Source organism: Macaca thibetana, chromosome 20 (assembly GCF_024542745.1).
Source record: "Macaca thibetana thibetana isolate TM-01 chromosome 20, ASM2454274v1, whole genome shotgun sequence".
NCBI lineage: Eukaryota > Metazoa > Chordata > Mammalia > Primates > Cercopithecidae > Macaca > Macaca thibetana.
In genome coordinates, this window is record NC_065597.1 from 71,250,128 (window position 1) to 71,266,249 (window position 16,122).

The window sequence follows — 16,122 nt, forward strand, 5'->3', positions numbered from 1 at the left end:
CGTCTCAAAAAAAAACAAAAAAACCTAGGCATGGTGGCACACACCTGTAATCCCAGCTACTCGGGAGGCTGACGCAGGAGAATCGCCTGAATCCGGCAGGCAGAGGTTGCAGTGAGCCAGGATCACATCACTGCACTTCGGCCTGGGCAACAGAGCAAGAGTCCATCTCAAAAATAAAAATAAGGCTGGGCACGGTGGCTCATGCCTGTAATCCCAGCACTTTGGGAGGCTGAGGTGGGCAGATCACCGGGTCAGGAGATTGAGACCATCCTGGCCAACACAGTGAAACCCTATCTCTACTAAAAATACAAAAAATTAGTCAGGCATGGTGGCGGGCACCTGTAGTCCCAGCTATTCGGGAGGCTGAGCCAGGAAAATGGCGTGAACCCAGGAGGCGGAGCTTGCAGTGAGCTGAGACAGTGCCACTGCGCTCCAGCCTGGGTGACAGAGCGAGACTCCGTCTCAAAAAAAAAAAAAAAAAAAAAGTTCATTCATTCTCTTGGCCAGGTGCAGTGGCTGATGCCTGTAATCCCAGCACTTTGGGAGGCTGAAACAAGCAAATCACTTGAGCCCAGCCTGGGTAACATGGTGAAACCCCATCTACAGAAAACTAGCTGGGTGTGGTGGTGCATGCCTATAGTCCCAGCTACTTAGGAGGCTGAGGATGGAGGATCGATTGAACCTGGAAGGTCGAGGTTGCACTGAGTTGTGATTGTGCCACTGCACTCCAGTCTGGGCAACAGGAGGCCCTGTCGTAAACAATAAATAAATAAATAAATAAATAATCATTCTCTCAACCAAACACACATCCAATCTCTTTGTTCTCTGCCATGTCCTCAGTACCCAGAACAGTGGCTGGCATACACCTGGCCTCAATTAATACCTGTGAATGAATGAATTTTCAAAGAGAAGCTCAAAGGGATTAAATAATACACCCCACTCACACACACTGGGAAAGTTCACCCCTGAAGCCCAGTCTCTTTTCTTTTTTTTTTTTTTGAGACGGAGTCTCGCTCTGTCGCCCAGGCTGGAGTGTAGTGGCCGGATCTCAGCTCACTGCAAGCTCCACCTCCAGGGTTCACGCCATTCTCCTGCCTCAGCCTCCCGAGTAGCTGGGACTACAGGCGCCCGCCACCGCGCCCGGCTAGTTTTTTGTATTTTTTTAGTAGAGACGGGGTTTCACCGTGTTAGCCAGGATGGTCTCGATCTCCTGACCTCGTGATCCGCCCATCTCGGCCTCCCAAAGTGCTGGGATTACAGGCGTGAGCCACCGCGCCCGGCCCCCAGTCTCTTTTCTTTACATTGCATGAAGTAACCACAATTACTGATAACTTTAACAACTGTCTACTATGTAAGTATTACAAACTGGATTGCAGTAGGAAGTTACTTGGTATAAATTCTCTTCTCAGGGCCCTTTATTAATCTTTATACATTTATACATAGCTTAAATATCATCTGCACAAATTCTGGAGGACACGAAACTAGCACAATTCAGGTACATACAATATACAGCACAAAACACACAGCATAAGAAAACATGGTTAAGCAGGGCACGGTGGTTCACGCCTGTAAACCCAGCACTTTGGGAAGCCAAGGGGGAGCGGATCACCTGAGGTCAGGAGTTTGAGACCAGCCTGGCCAACATGTAGAAACCATCTCTATAAAAGACAACAAAAATTAGCCAGGCGTGGTGACATGTGCCTGTAATCCCAGCTACTTGGGAGGCATGAGGCAGGAGAATCTCTTGAACCCAGGAGGCAGAGGTTGCAGTCAGTTGCGATCCAGCCACTGCACTCCAGCCTGGGCAACAGAGCAAGACTTTCACAAAAAAAAAAAAAGAAAGAAAGAAAGAAAAGAAAACATGGCTAAGCACTTCAAAGCTTAACGTATAATTCAGTATCACCTCAGGCAATGAAATCAAGGCTCCACCTCTTTGTGACATTTGTAAGTGGTTTAACATCTAAGCCTCGGTATCTTTATAAAATGGAACAACAGTGCCTCTCATGTGGAAATGTGATGTAAGGGGGGAACGATGCCTGGCCAACAGTAAGTGCTCAATAAATGTCTGACTGTGTTATTATTACAATCACCAACTAAGGACTTCTAAAAAGATTGTTAACTGTGCCCTTGAATTAGCATCACGTGGTAGAAAGAGCATAAGCTAAGACACGACAGCTATGGGTTTGAGACAACTCTTCCCGTCTAACTTCATGACCTTGGGCTGGTCGATTCCTCTGTTGAATCTCAGTTTCCCATTCTCTAAAATGGGGATGACGACAGGCATCTTGCAGGGTTTTTGTAACAAAGTACCTAGGCCTCTCCGAATGGCAGTTAGCTCTTCCCTTCCGCTACGGGCCAGAAGGTGGAGAGATGGGAAAGAAAGCGGACGAGGGAGCAGCGGCCCCCAGAAATGTTGACAGAGAGGTGAAGGTTCACGGTCTACGGGGCGTTTCATCACCGCCGCCGAAGGCTCCACGCTTCTCTCCCTTCCCTGACGGCTGAGTAGCCTCTTAGGCCTCCCCGCCTCCTGCCTGCCTGTGTCTCCGGCAATTTTGCATCCGGGTCGGAAGACACCCTCCACCCCACTACTCCCGCAGCCGCAGTCACAGCGAGGAGACTCACTCCTTTCTAGGCCCTGAAACCGCCACTCGGGAATTGGAACCTGCCCTCACCTGTGAGGCTGACACCAGGTCTCAATGTCAGCAGCGCTCTGGGGCCGCGAGAGGTCAGGGAAGACGCAAAGGCGGGGACGCTCAGCTTGCGGCTCAGCCATGCCCCCACCACGCCCTCCCTGGGTGGCCGAGCCCCTCTCCCCAGTGCAGCCGGCAGCCGCGGGGTCCCCACAGCCACCAGCAACCAGCGTGTGGAGCACCGCGCCGCCATCTTGGCCGGGGGACACTGCGCCTGCGCCGCCCGGCTCTAGGGGGCCTCGCGGGAACGGCGGGCGCGCGTTAGAGGCGCATGCGTGGCGCATGCGTGGGGCACGCGCAGCCGCACCCAACGCGCCTTCCGGGGAGCAATCGCCAAAACGGGGTTTGCTCTGAAGAGTGTTGTTCGGTAGACTTGCCCTGCAGAACCTCGTTATTCTGTGCTAGACAATCAGTGAGTGTACGTTATCGGTGTAAGAACCTGGTTGAATGTAGCCGAACGTAACTGGTCCGAGGGTTCTGGCTAAGGGCGAGACTACAAGTCCCGGCATGCAAAGCGGCCCTCCGTCGCGCCGCTCCCACTATGCAGTGCATGGTTCCCTCTTGCTGACCCTGAGACTTACGGCGAATTGCGTGAGCTTTACTCACGTGGTCTCCGCGCGCTTCTAGTAAATCTTCGCCGCCACCCCCAAAGCCTGGTCGGAGTCTCACTTTCTCTTAGGCTGATTCCCCACCCGCCTTCTCTAACAAGACTCAGTTCTCTCCTTTTTTTTTTTTTCCTTTGGGCACAGTCTCGCTCTGTCGCGGCTGAAGTGCAGTGGCGCGATCTCGACTCAATGCAACCTCCGCCTCCCGGGTTCAAGCAGTTCTCTGCCTCAGTCTCCCGAGTAGCTGGGATTACAGGCGCGTGCCACCACACCCGGCTAATTTTTTTGTATTTTTAGTATAGACGGGGGTTTCACCATCTTGGCCAGGCTGGTCTTGGAACTCCTGACCTCGTGATCCACCCACCTCGGCCTCCCAAAGTGCTGGGGTTACAGGCGAGAGCCACCGCGGCAACCTTAGCTCTCTCCTTAAGCATGTTAGCCTTTTCCAAACCTGCAGTGAACTTGCTGGTTCAGAATGGGAGCCGTGCTGCCCAAAAACTAAATTAGCAAAACTTGTGAGCGCCTACTGTGTGTCATGCATGTTCTAGAATATCGGGGATACAACGATGCATGATACACCATCTCTGCTCGGGAGGAGCAAACAATGACCCGAGAGAGGCTCCTTACCAACTAATAATGTTAAATGCTATCATAGGAATAAGCACTGTTACAGGCATACAAAGTGAAGGAGTCATTCCATTTCTAAAATGGGGGAGAGGAAGTTTGGGATGTCAGGGCTTCTGAGAGGTAAGATTCAAATTGGACATCGATGAAAAAGTGTGTTTAAGCCGTAAATTTAAGAGTATGTGATGAGGCCGGTCGCAGTGACTCACACCTGTAATCCCAGCACTTTGGGAGGCCGAGGTGGGCAGATCACGAGGTCAGGAGTGTGAGACCAACCTGGCCAACATGGTGAAACCCCGACTCTACTAAAAATACAAAAATTAGCCAGGCATGGTAGCACACACCTGTAATCCCAGGTACTCGGGAGGCTGAGGCAGGAGAATCGCTTGAACCCAGAGGCGGAGGTTGCGGGGAGCCAAGATCCCACCACTGCACTCCAGCCTGGGTGAAAGAGCAAAACTCCGTCTCAAAAAGAAAAAATGTGGGCCGGGCGCGGTGGCTCAAGCCTGTAATCCCAGCACTTTGGGAGGCCGAGGCGGGCGGATCACAAGGTCAGGAGATCGAGACCACAGTGAAAACCCCGTCTCTACTAAAAATACAAAAAATTAGCCGGGCGCGGTGGCGGGCGCCTGTAGTCCCAGCTACTCAGGAGGCTGAGGCAGGAGAATGGCGGGAACCCGGGAGGCGGAGCTTGCAGTGAGCCGAGATCGCGCCACTGCACTCCAGCCTGGGCAACAGCGTGAGACTCCGTCTCAAAAAAAAAAAAGAAAAAATGTGGTAAGATGCGGCTAGGAAGGGAGACCTGACCTGGTTAGTCTTGCAAAGGACTTCCAATTTTCACACTCCCACCATCATCACCACCTCAAGCACCAGGAAGAAAACCTGAGGATTCTTGGTTGGGTTTAAAACAATCTGTGCTCATAAATCTTTGCCCCCATCCCCAAAGCCTGGGAATCTGTGCTACTCCCCCTCCCCACTACTCCCAGCATTGTTACACCAAATTTTTGTGTACGTGGATGTTAATTTGGGTAGATACCCATAGCTTTTGTCAAATTCTCCACAGGCATTGAGACTCGAAGATTAAAAACCACCAGTCCTTTGAAGAACAGTGAGCAAGCTTTCGTAAATTGCAAGTAATAGTTGAAGAGAGTTGGGCTACGGAATGGAGTGGACTGAGATGAACAAGGGTGTTGGGAGGTGAGCAAAAGAGTTCTTTAACACATTCAGCAAATACTTAAATGACCAGCATAGTGATTAAGAGTATGGGTTCTGGGCAGGGCGCAATGGCTCACACCTGGCAATCCCAGCACTCTGGGAGGCCAAGGCAGGTGGATCACCTGAGGTCAGGAGTTTGAGACCAGCCTGGCCAACACGGTGAAACCCTGTCTACTAAAAATACAAAAATTAGCTGAGTGTGGTGGCAGGTGCCTGTAATCCCAGCTACTTGGGAGGCTGAGGCAGGAAAATTGCTTGAACCCGGGAGGTGGAGGTTGCAGTGAGCTGAGATTGTGCCACTGCACTCCAGCCTGGGCAACAGGGTGAGACTCCATCTTAACAATAAAGAAAAAGAGTATGGGTTCTGTGCTAGGCATGGTGGCTCATGCCTGTAAATCCCTGCACCTTGGGAGGCTGAGGCGGGAAGATCACTTGGGCCCAGAAGTTCAAGACCAGCCTTGGCAACATAGCAAGACCTCGTCTTTACAAAAAAAAATTTTTTAATTGGCCAGGCATGGTGACACATGCTTGTGGTCCCAATTATTTGGGAGACCGAGGTGGGAGGACCACTTGAGTCCAGGAGTTCAAGGCTACAGTGAGCTATGATAGTGCCACTGCATTGCTGTCTGAGCAACAGAGCAAGACACTTTCTCAAAAAAAAGTATAGCTCTGGAATCAGACTGCCTGGGAATGAATTCTAGCTGTGCCACTTACCATCTGTGTGTCCTTGGGCAACTTCACTCTGTTCCTCTGTTTCCTTTTCTCTAGAATGGGGACATAGGCCAGGCACGGTGGCTCACGCCTGTAATCCCAGCACTTTGAGAGGCTGAGGTGGGAGGATTGCTTGACCCTGGGAGGCTGAGGTTGCAATGGGCCATGATTGTGCTACCGTACTCCAGCCTGGGTGACAAATGAAGACCATATCTCAAATAAATAAGCCAGGACTTAATAGTAACGACCTCGGCCTGGTGTGGTGGCTCACGCCTGTAATCCCAGCACTTTGGGAAGCTGAGGTGGGAGGATCACCTGAGATTCTAGACCAGCCTGGCCAACACGGTGAAACCCCGTCTCTCCTAAAAAGTACAAAAATTGCCAGGCATAGTGGCTCATGCCAGTAATCCTAGCACTTTGGGAGGCTGAGGCAGGTGGATCACCTGAGGTCAGGAGTTCAAGACCAGCCTGGGCCACTTGGTGAAACCCTGTCACTACAAAAATACAAAAATGAGGCCGGGCACGGTGGCGCACGCCTGTAATCCCGGCACTTTGGGAGGCCAAGGTGGGCAGATCACAAGGTCAGGAGTTCGAGACCAGTCTGGCCAACATAGTGAAACCCTGTCTCTACTAAAAATACACAAAAAATTAGCTCGGTGTGATGGTGTGCACCTGTAATACCAGCTACTCAGGAGGCTGAGGCAGGAGAATCACATGACCCTGGGAGGTGGAGGTTGCAGTGAGCCTAGATTGTGCTACTGCACTTCAGCCTGGGTGACAGAATGAGACTCCGTCTCCAAAAAAAAAAAAAAAAAAAAAAAAACAAGAAACAAAAATACAGGCCGGGCGCGGTGGCTCAAGCCTGTAATCCCAGCACTTTGGGAGGCCGAGACGGGCGGATCACGAGGTCAGGAGATCGAGACCATCCTGGCTAACACGGTGAAACCCCGTCTCTACTAAAAAATACAGAAAACTAGCCGGGTGCGGTGGCGGGCGCCTGTAGTCCCAACTACTCGGGAGGCTGAGGCAGGAGAATGGCGTGAACCCGGGAGGCGGAGCTTGCAGTGAGCTGAGATCTGGCCACTGCACTCCAGCCTGGGCGACAGAGCGAGACTCCGTCTCCAAAAAAAAAAAAAAAAAAAAACAAGAAACAAAAATACAAAAATGAGCCAGGCACAGCAGCACGTGCCTATAATCCCAGCTACCTGGGAGGCTGAGACACGAGAATCATTTGAACCCAGGCTGCAGTAACCTGAGATTGCACCACTGCACTACAGCCTGGGCAACAGAGTGAGACTCCTTCTCAAAAAAAGAAAAAATATTAACCAAGTGTGGTGGCACTTACCTGTAGTCCCAGTTACTGGGGAGGCTGAGGCAGGAGAATCACTTGAACCTGGGAGGTGGAGGTTGCGGTGAGCCGAGATCACACCACTGCATTCCAGCCTGCACAACACAGCAAGACTCTGTCTCAAAACAACACAAAATATAGTAATGACCTCAAAGGGTGATCTGAGTGAAATCATGTAAAGGCGTCCTATAGTACTTGATGCATAGCCAGTGCTCAGTCTGCGTTAGCCCCATGTGCCAGGCTCCACTAAGCACTGAGAATACTAAGAACTCAGACACAGTTACTTACACACAGGGAGCCCAAAACTTAGGGGAAATGGGGGTTGGGGGAATGTTACTGGTTGAGAAGAACAACTTTCAAGAATAGAAGCTGAGAATAAGAGCCAAAAGGCCTTTCATTTACTACCTCAGAGTGAGTGAGGAACTAGAGGAGAGCTCAGTAATATGAAAACTGTCACCGTTGTAACTTCCCCCTTTTTTTTTTTAATTTTTGTTTATCCCCCATCTATTTCCCCATAGTGATGAACGGTAAAAATCCTCCACGTCAAAAGGGTGTGTGTGTTCTGGTTTTCAGGGATAGCAGGAAGGCTGATTGTCGGGGAACCAATATTTTCTGTTATGAAGCAGAGAACTCTTAAGGAGTGGAGTGGAGTGGATGATGGTAATTACCAAAGGAAAGGACAAAGTCCTTGGGACCTGCCACACAGAAGAAAGAAAAACATGGGAAAGACTCCCAGCTGAGAGCAGCCCAGGCCTGTGCCTGGTCTCTTTTTGGTGCTAGACTTTATTATTATTATTTTTTAAGCCAATGTTTTGCTCTTGTCCAGGCTGGAGTGCAATGGTGCGATCTCAACTCACCGCAACCTCCACCTCCCGAGTTCAAGCGATTCTCCTGCGTCAGCCTCCTGAGTAGCTGGGATTACAGACATGCGCCACCACGCCCAGCTAATTTTGTATTTTTGGTACAGATTGGGTTTTGCCATGTTGGCCAGGCTGGTCTCGAACTCCTGACCTCAAGTGATCTGCCCACCTCAGCCTCCCAAAGTGCTGAGATTACAGGCGTGAGCCACTGTTCCCTGGCTTTGTTTTCTATTTTGATATGAGCACAACCCTATGAGGTAGGTAGGGGGAGGACTATTCCCGTTTTCACAAACAGACACACCCCCTACAAAGGAAAAAAACAATAAAATAGGCTCTGCAAGATGAAAAGACTTGTCCAAGGCCACATAGCTAGTAAGTGAATGAATCAAGACCCAATCCCAGGTCTTCTCACAATAAAACCGTGTTTCTTTTCCTTTAAATCACATGCCTATCAGTCGTCATTGTGATCAGTATCTCTCAAGCATATGGCTCTTGAGAGTTTCTGAAGTACTTTCTCATGCTTATTTTCATTTGCTTTTCACAACAAAAGAGAGGCAGGGCAAGCATTTATTACTACCACGGGTACAAACTGCTGCCCTGCCTTTCAAGGACTTTTGCTGCGACTAGACACAAATGGATCCATCCCAGGCTTGTTGCCAAAGACTGCAGGAGCCACAAGCTACACCTATCCACAGTGCTAGTCAGAATATGACCACATGTTCTCCAGGCAGAAGCTCAAAAATGTGAGCTTTAAGGAGAAACAGGCCGGGCGCAGTGGCTCACGCTTGTAATCCTAGCACTTTGGGAGGCCGAGGTGGGCAGATAGCCTGAGCTCTCAGGAGTTTGAGACCAGCCTGGGCAACATGGCGAAATCCCGTATCTACTAAAAATACAAAAATTAGCTGGCTAGGGTGGTATGCGCCTGTAATCCCAGCTACTCGGGAGGCTGAGGCAGGAGAATCGTTGGAATCCAGGAGACAGAGGTTGCGGTGAGCTGAGATCGTGCCACTGTACTCCAGCCTTGGCGACAGACTCTGTCTCAAAAAAAAAAAAAAAAAAAACCAGAAAGGAGAAATAAATGTTACTTGCAAAGGGCACACAAAGTCGTAAGTGTTTCCCCCTCCACACTTCATTTCACTAGACCAGCAATTCTACTGAGCCTGTTCCCCAACTCCTGAGCTGTGGGTGTGTCTGTGAGAGCTGGGAAGGAGTTTAATGGTGCCCCTCCACAGTGCTGGGCTGAAGGCAACGGGACACAAGAGGGTCTCCGTGATTTCTTGCTGAAACCACTGATTATTTGAAGTATAATGGAACTGACCAAATTCATGGCTGCCAATGGCTGCAACTCTCCCATGTGAGCTCAGAGCTCTTCTACAGAGGGCAGAAGAGCTTCAGCCCAGCTCTTCAGGGGCATGATTTCTCGAAGTGTAGCATTTTCTTTACTTCACATATACTTCACAGAGAGTATAGGACAATTCCAAGCGGGTGAGGAATGTGTGGTCCAGATGTGCTGGTCTGTGATGTCTGTAGCAGGTGCAGTTCCCTGTGAAAGGGGATGAGCTGTGCCTCGGTCACCTGGGATTCAGTGGGACCACTGTCCTGATGATTTTCTTTTTACTTTATATTTTTTTGAGATGAAGTCTCGCTTTTGTCCCCAGGCTGGAGTGCAATGGAGTGATCTCGGCTCATTGCAACCTCCGCCTCCCGGGTTCAATTGATTTTCCTACCTTCGCCTCCCGAGTAGCTGGAATTACAGGCGCCTGCCACTACGCCTGGCTAATTTTTGTATTTTTAGTAGAGACGGGGTTTCACCATGGTGGCTAGGCTGGTCTTGAACTCCTGACCTCAGGTGATCCACCCACCTCGGCCTCCCAAAGTACTGGGATTACAGGCGTGAGCCACCATGCCCAGTCACCTGATGATTTTCTTTGTTTTCTTTTTTTGTTTGTTTTGTTTTGTTTTGAGACAGAGTCTTGCCCTGTGGCCCAAGCTGGAGAGCAATGGCGCGATCTCAACTCACTGCAACCTCCGCCTCCCGAGTTCAAGCAGTTCTCTGCCTCAACCTCCCATGTAGCTGGGATTACAAGCACCAACCACCACGCCCAGCTAATTTTTGTATTTTTAGGAGAGAGAGGGTTTCGCCATCTTGGCCAGGCTGGTATAGAACTCCTGACCTCTTGATCCACCCGCCTCGGCCTCCCAAAGTGCTGGAATTACAGGCATGAGCCACTGCACCTGGCCAATCTGATGATTTGCTAAAAATCTTTTTGGACTGGGCACAGTGGCTTATGCCTGTAATCCTAGCACTTTGGAAGGCTGAGACAGTGGATCACTTGAGGTCAGGACCAGCCTGGTAAACATGGCAAAACCCCATCTCTACTAAAAATAGAAAAATTAGGACTAGTGGCGCACACTTGTAATCCCAGCTACTCAGGAGGCTGAGGCAGGAGAATCGCTTGAACTCAGGAGGTGGAGGTTGCAGTGAGCGGAGATCACACCACTGCACTCCAGCCTGGGCAACAGAGTAAGACTCTGTCTCAAACAAATGAAAAACCTTTTCAATAAACCACAGTGACTTTGGCTCACAGTAAATGTGCTTCTGCCCAAACTAAGAAAAAATGTAAGCATTGCTTTTCAAACCTTAGAAATGCAAGAATCAGCTGGGTGCATTGGCTCATGCCTGTAATCCCCACACTTTGGCAGGCCAAGTTGGGAGGATTGCTTGAGACCAGCCTGAGCAATAGAATGAGACCTCATCTCGACAAAACATTTTTAAAAATTGAAAAATAAAAAATTAGGTGGGAGTGTTGGCTTGCACCTGTAGTCCAGGAGACTTAGATGGGAGGTTCGATCACCTGATCCCAGGAGACAGAGGTTGCAGTGAGTCAAGATTGCACTGCTGCAGTACAATCAGGGCAACGGAGTGAGACCTTGTCTCAGAAAAAAAAGAAAAATGCAAGAATCTCTGTTTTAAAGGTAAAAAAGGCTGGGCACGGTGGCTTACACCTTTAATCCTAGTACTTTGAGAGACCAAAGCAGGAGGATCACTTGAGCCCAGGAGTTGGAGACCAGCCTGGGCAACATAGTGAGACTGCATCTCTACAAAAATAAAAAGAAAATGGGCTAGGCGCAGTGGCTCATGCCAGTAATCCCAGCACTTTGGGAGGCCCATGCGGGCGAGCGGATCACTTTGGAAGGCCAGGCAGGAGTTCAAGACCAGCTTGGCGAACAAGGTGAAACCCCGTTTTTGGTTTTTTTTTTTTTCTTTTTTTTTTTTTGAGATGGAGTCTTGTTCTGTCACCAGGCTGGAGTACAATGGCGCGATCTTGGCTCACTGCAACCTCCGCCTCCTGGGTTCAAGTGATTTCCCGGCCTCAACCTCCTGAGTAGCTGGGACTACAGGCGTGTGCCACCACGCTCAGCTATTTTTTTTTTTTTTTTTTTTTTTTTTTTTTAGTAGAGATGGGGGTTTCATCATGTTGACCAGGATGGTCTTGATCTCCTGACCTCATGATCCGCCTGCCTCAGCCTCCCAAAGTGCTGGGATTACACGTGTGAGCCACCACGCCCAGCTGGTGAAACCCCGTTTCTACTAAAAATATAAAAATTAGCCAGGCGTGGTGTTCCGTGCCTGTAATCCCAGGTACTCGGGAGGCTGAGGCAGGAGAATAGCTTGAACCCGGGAGGCGGAGGTTGCGGTGAGCCGAGATTGCCGCCATTGCACTCCTGCCTGGGCAACAAGAGCGAAACTTCGTGTCAAGAAAATAAAAAATAATGACTGTAGTCTAGAGAGTGACCATTCGTCTCACATGTTCTCAGACCCTTTCTGGCTGAAGAGAATGATTCCATAAGAGTTCAGAGTAGGGCCGGGCGCGGTGGCTCAAGCCTGTAATCCCAGCACTTTGGGAGGCCGAGACGGGCGGATCACGAGGTCAGGAGATCGAGACCATCCTGGCTAACACAGTGAAACCCCGTCTCTACTAAAAAATACAAAAAACTAGCCGGGCGAGGTGGCGGGCGCCTGTAGTCCCAGCTACTTGGGAGGCTGAGGCAGGAGAATGGCGTGAACCCGGGAGGCGGAGCTTGCAGTGAGCTGAGATCCGGCCACTGCACTCCAGCCTGGGCGACAGAGCATGACTCCGTCTCAAAAAGAGTTCAGAGTATTCCGGCTGCCACAAACTTAAGCAGAATAAATTACTTTGTGAATTGCAAAGTTGAACTGGAGGGCCTCCGATATTCCTCCCAGTCCCACAAACCTGTGAATAACCAGCTTTGTTTCTTTATACTCCTAGTAATGCAGACAACTCCACTGTTTGTCTTAAGGGTACTGGAAGACACCTCTCTACCCTGAATGGCTGTCCATCAAATGGCAGGTCAAATTCCAGCAAAACAGTGATGGCTGGTTAGCCTGCTGCCTGGCATTAGTGATTTGGATTTCACAAGTCCTGTTTTCAAGAATAATTAATAACAAACAAGAATTTGAGAGTTCATTGTAATGAGGCCCTCATTCTGGAAAACTCAAAAACAATTTGTACAACTGAAGGAAGTAACATTAGCAGAAAGAAAAAGGGCCTAGTGATGAAGAAGAGGGCAAAAACCCTGCAGAAAAGCCTGGAAGAGGCTCATGATGCGTCCCAATTTTTCACTGTGATGCCAAAGAAAGAAGTTTCCAACCTGCTGTCAATCTTCTGGGAAATCAGTGATTTCAACAAATCAGAGTTTCTGTGGGAGAGGGATAAATGAGGCCAGCTTCAATGCCAACAAGCTCCTTAGATCTAGTTACCTGTCCCTGAACTGACTATTCATTAAAATGCACATTGAAAACATTTTTTTTGGCTGGGCGCTGTAGCTCACGCCTGTAATCCCAGCACTTTGAGAGGCTAAGGCAGGTAAATCACCTGAGGTCAGGAGTTTGAGAGAGCAGCCTGGCCAACATGGTGAAATCCTGTCTTTACTAAAAATACAAAAAAAATGGCTGGGTGCCTTGGCGCATACCTGTAATCCCAACATTTCGGAAGGCTGAGGGAGAATCACGAGGTCAGGAGTTAGAGAGCAGCCTGACCCACATGGTAAAACCCCGTCTCTTACTAAAACTACAAAAATTAGCCAGGCACGGTGGCAGGCACTTGTTATCCCAGCTACTCAGAATACTGAGGCAGGAAATCTGCTTGAACCCAGGAGGCAGAGTTTGCAGTGAGCCAAGATTGTGCCATTGTACTGCAGACTGGGCAACAGAGAGACTCCATCTCAAAAAACAAAAAAAATAGCCGGGTGTGGTGGCGTGCACCTGTAATCCCAGCTTCTCGGGAGGCTGAGGCAAGAGAATTGCTTGAACCCGCGAGGCAGAGGTTGCAGTGAGCTGAGATTGCGCCACTGCACTCCAGCCTGGGTGACAGGAACTCCATGTCAAATAAATAAATAATAAATAAAAATTAAAAGTTATTATTATAATTATTTTTAGAGACAGGGTCTCTTTCTGTCCACCTGGCTGGAGTGCAGTGGCACGATCACAGATCACTGCAGCCTCGACCTCTTGGACTCAAGGGATCCTCCTGCCTCAGTCTCCCAAAGTCCGGGATTACAGACGTGCACCGCGCCTGGCCCGATGCAGAGGCTTTTGAGTAGGCCCGGCGGACAGGGATTTGCCGGTCTACCTAGGCCCCTGTTCCCCCTCTGTCTCTTACCCTTGGTGTGAGCTGGGGACCAACAGCTTACATTCTCCTTTAGCGGAGGGTTTCCTGTCTCGAAATGGAGCTAATTTCTCCCTCTCTACCGGAAGAGGTAGATAGTGCTGGAAGGCGTGCTAGGTACACCGCAAATACTCCACAGCAAATCCTGCACACAAAATCGCGGATGCTGCAACCCAGACCCCACGCAAGCAAGCACCACATGGTACGTGGGCGGACAGCTGCGCCCCACGTGACCTCCCACCCGCGCCTGTCCGTCCCCCCGATATCAGGGCGTGGCCTCGGGGGGCGGGACCGGCGGTGAGCGAGCGAAACGAGAGAGGTCGGGGGCGTGGCCGAGCCGCCCGGAGGCGGCTGCGATTGGCAGTGGGGCGTGCCGGGGGCGTGACCGCGGCATTGGGTCCCGGGTAGGGCCCAGGCAGCGGGAGTCGCGGTTGCTCGGCGTGCACCTGAGACTCGACGCCCGGGGTCCTCGAAGCCGCGTCCGCCGCCGTCCCGGTCGCCATGAACCGCTTCAGGGTGTCCAAGTTCCGGCACACGGAGGCTCGGCCGCCCCGCCGTGAGGTGAGTCCGGCCCGGGACCCGGCCGGCTGCCCCTCCCCCTGCCCGGACCCCACACGGGGCCCCCCGAGGGCCGCCTGGACCCCCGAGCCCACCATCCCCAGGGAACCCCCTTCAGGCCCTGGCCCCGGCGTCCGGGCCGTTTCTTCGCCTCCGGAGGGCAGAGTCCAGCGCTCCCGTGACTCCCTCTGGCGCTTGGTGACCCTGGCGGTCTGCCTGCCTCACCCACCTCGCCCCGGGACCCCCGAGGCGGCGCAGCCCTCCTAGTCGGGGCCCAGGCCTGCGAGGCCGCCTCTAGCTTCCGGTCGGCCTCGCCGAGAGCCGGGGCTCGGGGCGCTGCCGGCGCCTGGCTCCTCCTCCCTGCCGCTCCTGGTCGCCCCTGCCCCGGGCTGGGCTGTGGGGAGACGCCCCTCTCTCCTCTGGCCCCGGCGAGCCCGAGTGTGTCAGTGGTGGGGAGGGAGCCCCTCGGCCGCACGCGCCCCTCCTTCGGGTTTCCGCCGGTGCTTCCTCCTCTCGCTGCTGGCGCAAGCTCTTCCCTTATCTCGGTGATGCTGCCACGGCTGGGTGGGGCCTGGGGAAGCCTGAGCAGGTGGAGCCCCAAAGAATTGCTGAGGCAGGTGCCGGGAGACCCTTCGGACCCCCGAAAGGGCAGGAGGACTGATGAGAGGTGTGCCTTGGAGGATGTCAGCTCTGCTCTGCCGCTTTCCGTGTTATTTGTAAGGCCTGGGAGTGTCCTGCGATACCTGGGCCTAGGAATTGACCTCAAGTAACCCCATCAGGGTCCCAGAGCAAGTCAGGGCAGTCTGGGTAGAGGCTCCGTTTTTGTGGTCTGGACTATATTTCCTCTGCTCCCACTTTATGCTGTGCTAAGCTGCTGGAGACATCGCGGTGAACACAATGGCATTTTCCTTCCCCTGTGGCACTTGTAGCCTCATGAGGGAGACAGCAAGCCAACAGACAAGAGCATTGGAGGTTTTCTTTTTTTTTTTTTTTTTTTTTTTGAGACGGAGTCTCGCTCTGTCACCCAGGCTGGAGTGCAGTGGCCAGATCTCAGCTCACTGCAAGCTCCGCCTCCCGGGTTCCCGCCATTCTCCTGCCTCAGCCTCCCGAGTAGCTGGGACCACAGGCGCTGCCACCAAGCCCGGCTAATTTTTTGTGTTTTTAGTAGAGACGGGGTTTCGCCGTGTTAGCCAGGATGGTCTCGATCTCCTGACCTAGTGATCCGCCCGTCTCGGCCTCCCAAAGTGCTGGGATTACAGGCTTGAGCCACCGCGCCCGGCCATTGGAGGTTTTCATAAGGACATCGAAGAACACACATAAGGGGCTGGGATGGAGAATGGAGGGGCCAATCTCAGTAGGGTGGTCAGGAAAGGCTGTTTGGAGTAGGTAGCATTTCAGCTGAGGCCAGAAGGGTGAGAATTGAGAAAGCCTGGTGGAGAAATGGAAAGTGAACATGAGTGGATGGAGGGGATGGCCGGAGCAGCATGGTGACGGATGAGTCCAGAGTGGTCCTGCAGAACCTGAGCGCCACCGGAAGAAGTTGGGTTTTATTCTGAATGCACTGGGGAGCCATTGAAAATTTAGGGGGAGGGGCTGGACACTGTGATTCCTAGTAATTTGGCAGGCTGAGGTGGGTGGACTGCTTTGAGCTCAGGAGTTTGAGACCAGCCTGGGTAACGTGGTGAAACCCCTCTGTACAACAAGTTAAAAAAAAAAAAAAAAAAAAAAAAAAAAAAGCCAGGCGTGGGCGTGGTGGCTCACTCCAGTGGTCCCAGCTACTTGGGAGGCTGAGGTTGGAGGATCTGGAGGATCTCTTGAGCC

General features: G+C 51.6%; 4 protein-coding genes and 1 long non-coding RNA gene across 7 annotated transcripts in view; 3 read left to right on the forward strand and 2 right to left on the reverse strand.

Annotated features, from left to right (window-relative positions):
- Positions 1 to 16,122, reverse strand: part of LOC126944620 (heme oxygenase 2) — a 158,782-nt gene that overhangs the window by 96,754 nt on the left and 45,906 nt on the right. The gene's annotated exons all lie outside the window — the stretch shown is intronic.
- DNAJA3 (DnaJ heat shock protein family (Hsp40) member A3) overlaps positions 1 to 16,122 on the reverse strand; it is a 192,785-nt gene that overhangs the window by 32,252 nt on the left and 144,411 nt on the right. Inside the window, exon 1 of one of the 3 annotated variants that reach the window (XM_050774362.1) lies at positions 2,673 to 2,955. In XM_050774362.1, the coding sequence (XP_050630319.1) occupies positions 2,673 to 2,883 (211 nt within the window). In that variant the 5' untranslated portion in view covers positions 2,884 to 2,955. Of the gene's footprint in view, positions 1 to 2,672; positions 2,956 to 16,122 lie in introns of those variants that run through there. The other 2 variants (XM_050774363.1, XM_050774361.1) reach the window with 2 other exon arrangements.
- On the forward strand, positions 2,949 to 8,760 carry LOC126944811 (uncharacterized). The gene is made up of 3 exons (XR_007722195.1): positions 2,949 to 3,102; positions 4,983 to 5,116; positions 8,020 to 8,760. It is a non-coding gene; the product is annotated as an uncharacterized LOC126944811 (long non-coding RNA).
- CORO7 (coronin 7) overlaps positions 14,099 to 16,122 on the forward strand; it is a 65,664-nt gene continuing 63,640 nt past the window's right edge. Inside the window, exon 1 of the mRNA XM_050774246.1 lies at positions 14,099 to 14,304. Within this exon, the coding sequence (XP_050630203.1) occupies positions 14,245 to 14,304 (60 nt within the window). The 5' untranslated portion in view covers positions 14,099 to 14,244. The remainder of the gene's footprint in view (positions 14,305 to 16,122) is intronic.
- PAM16 (presequence translocase associated motor 16) overlaps positions 15,762 to 16,122 on the forward strand; it is a 78,837-nt gene continuing 78,476 nt past the window's right edge. Inside the window, exon 1 of the mRNA XM_050774632.1 lies at positions 15,762 to 15,771. The gene's annotated coding sequence lies outside the window, so the exon portion shown is untranslated. The remainder of the gene's footprint in view (positions 15,772 to 16,122) is intronic.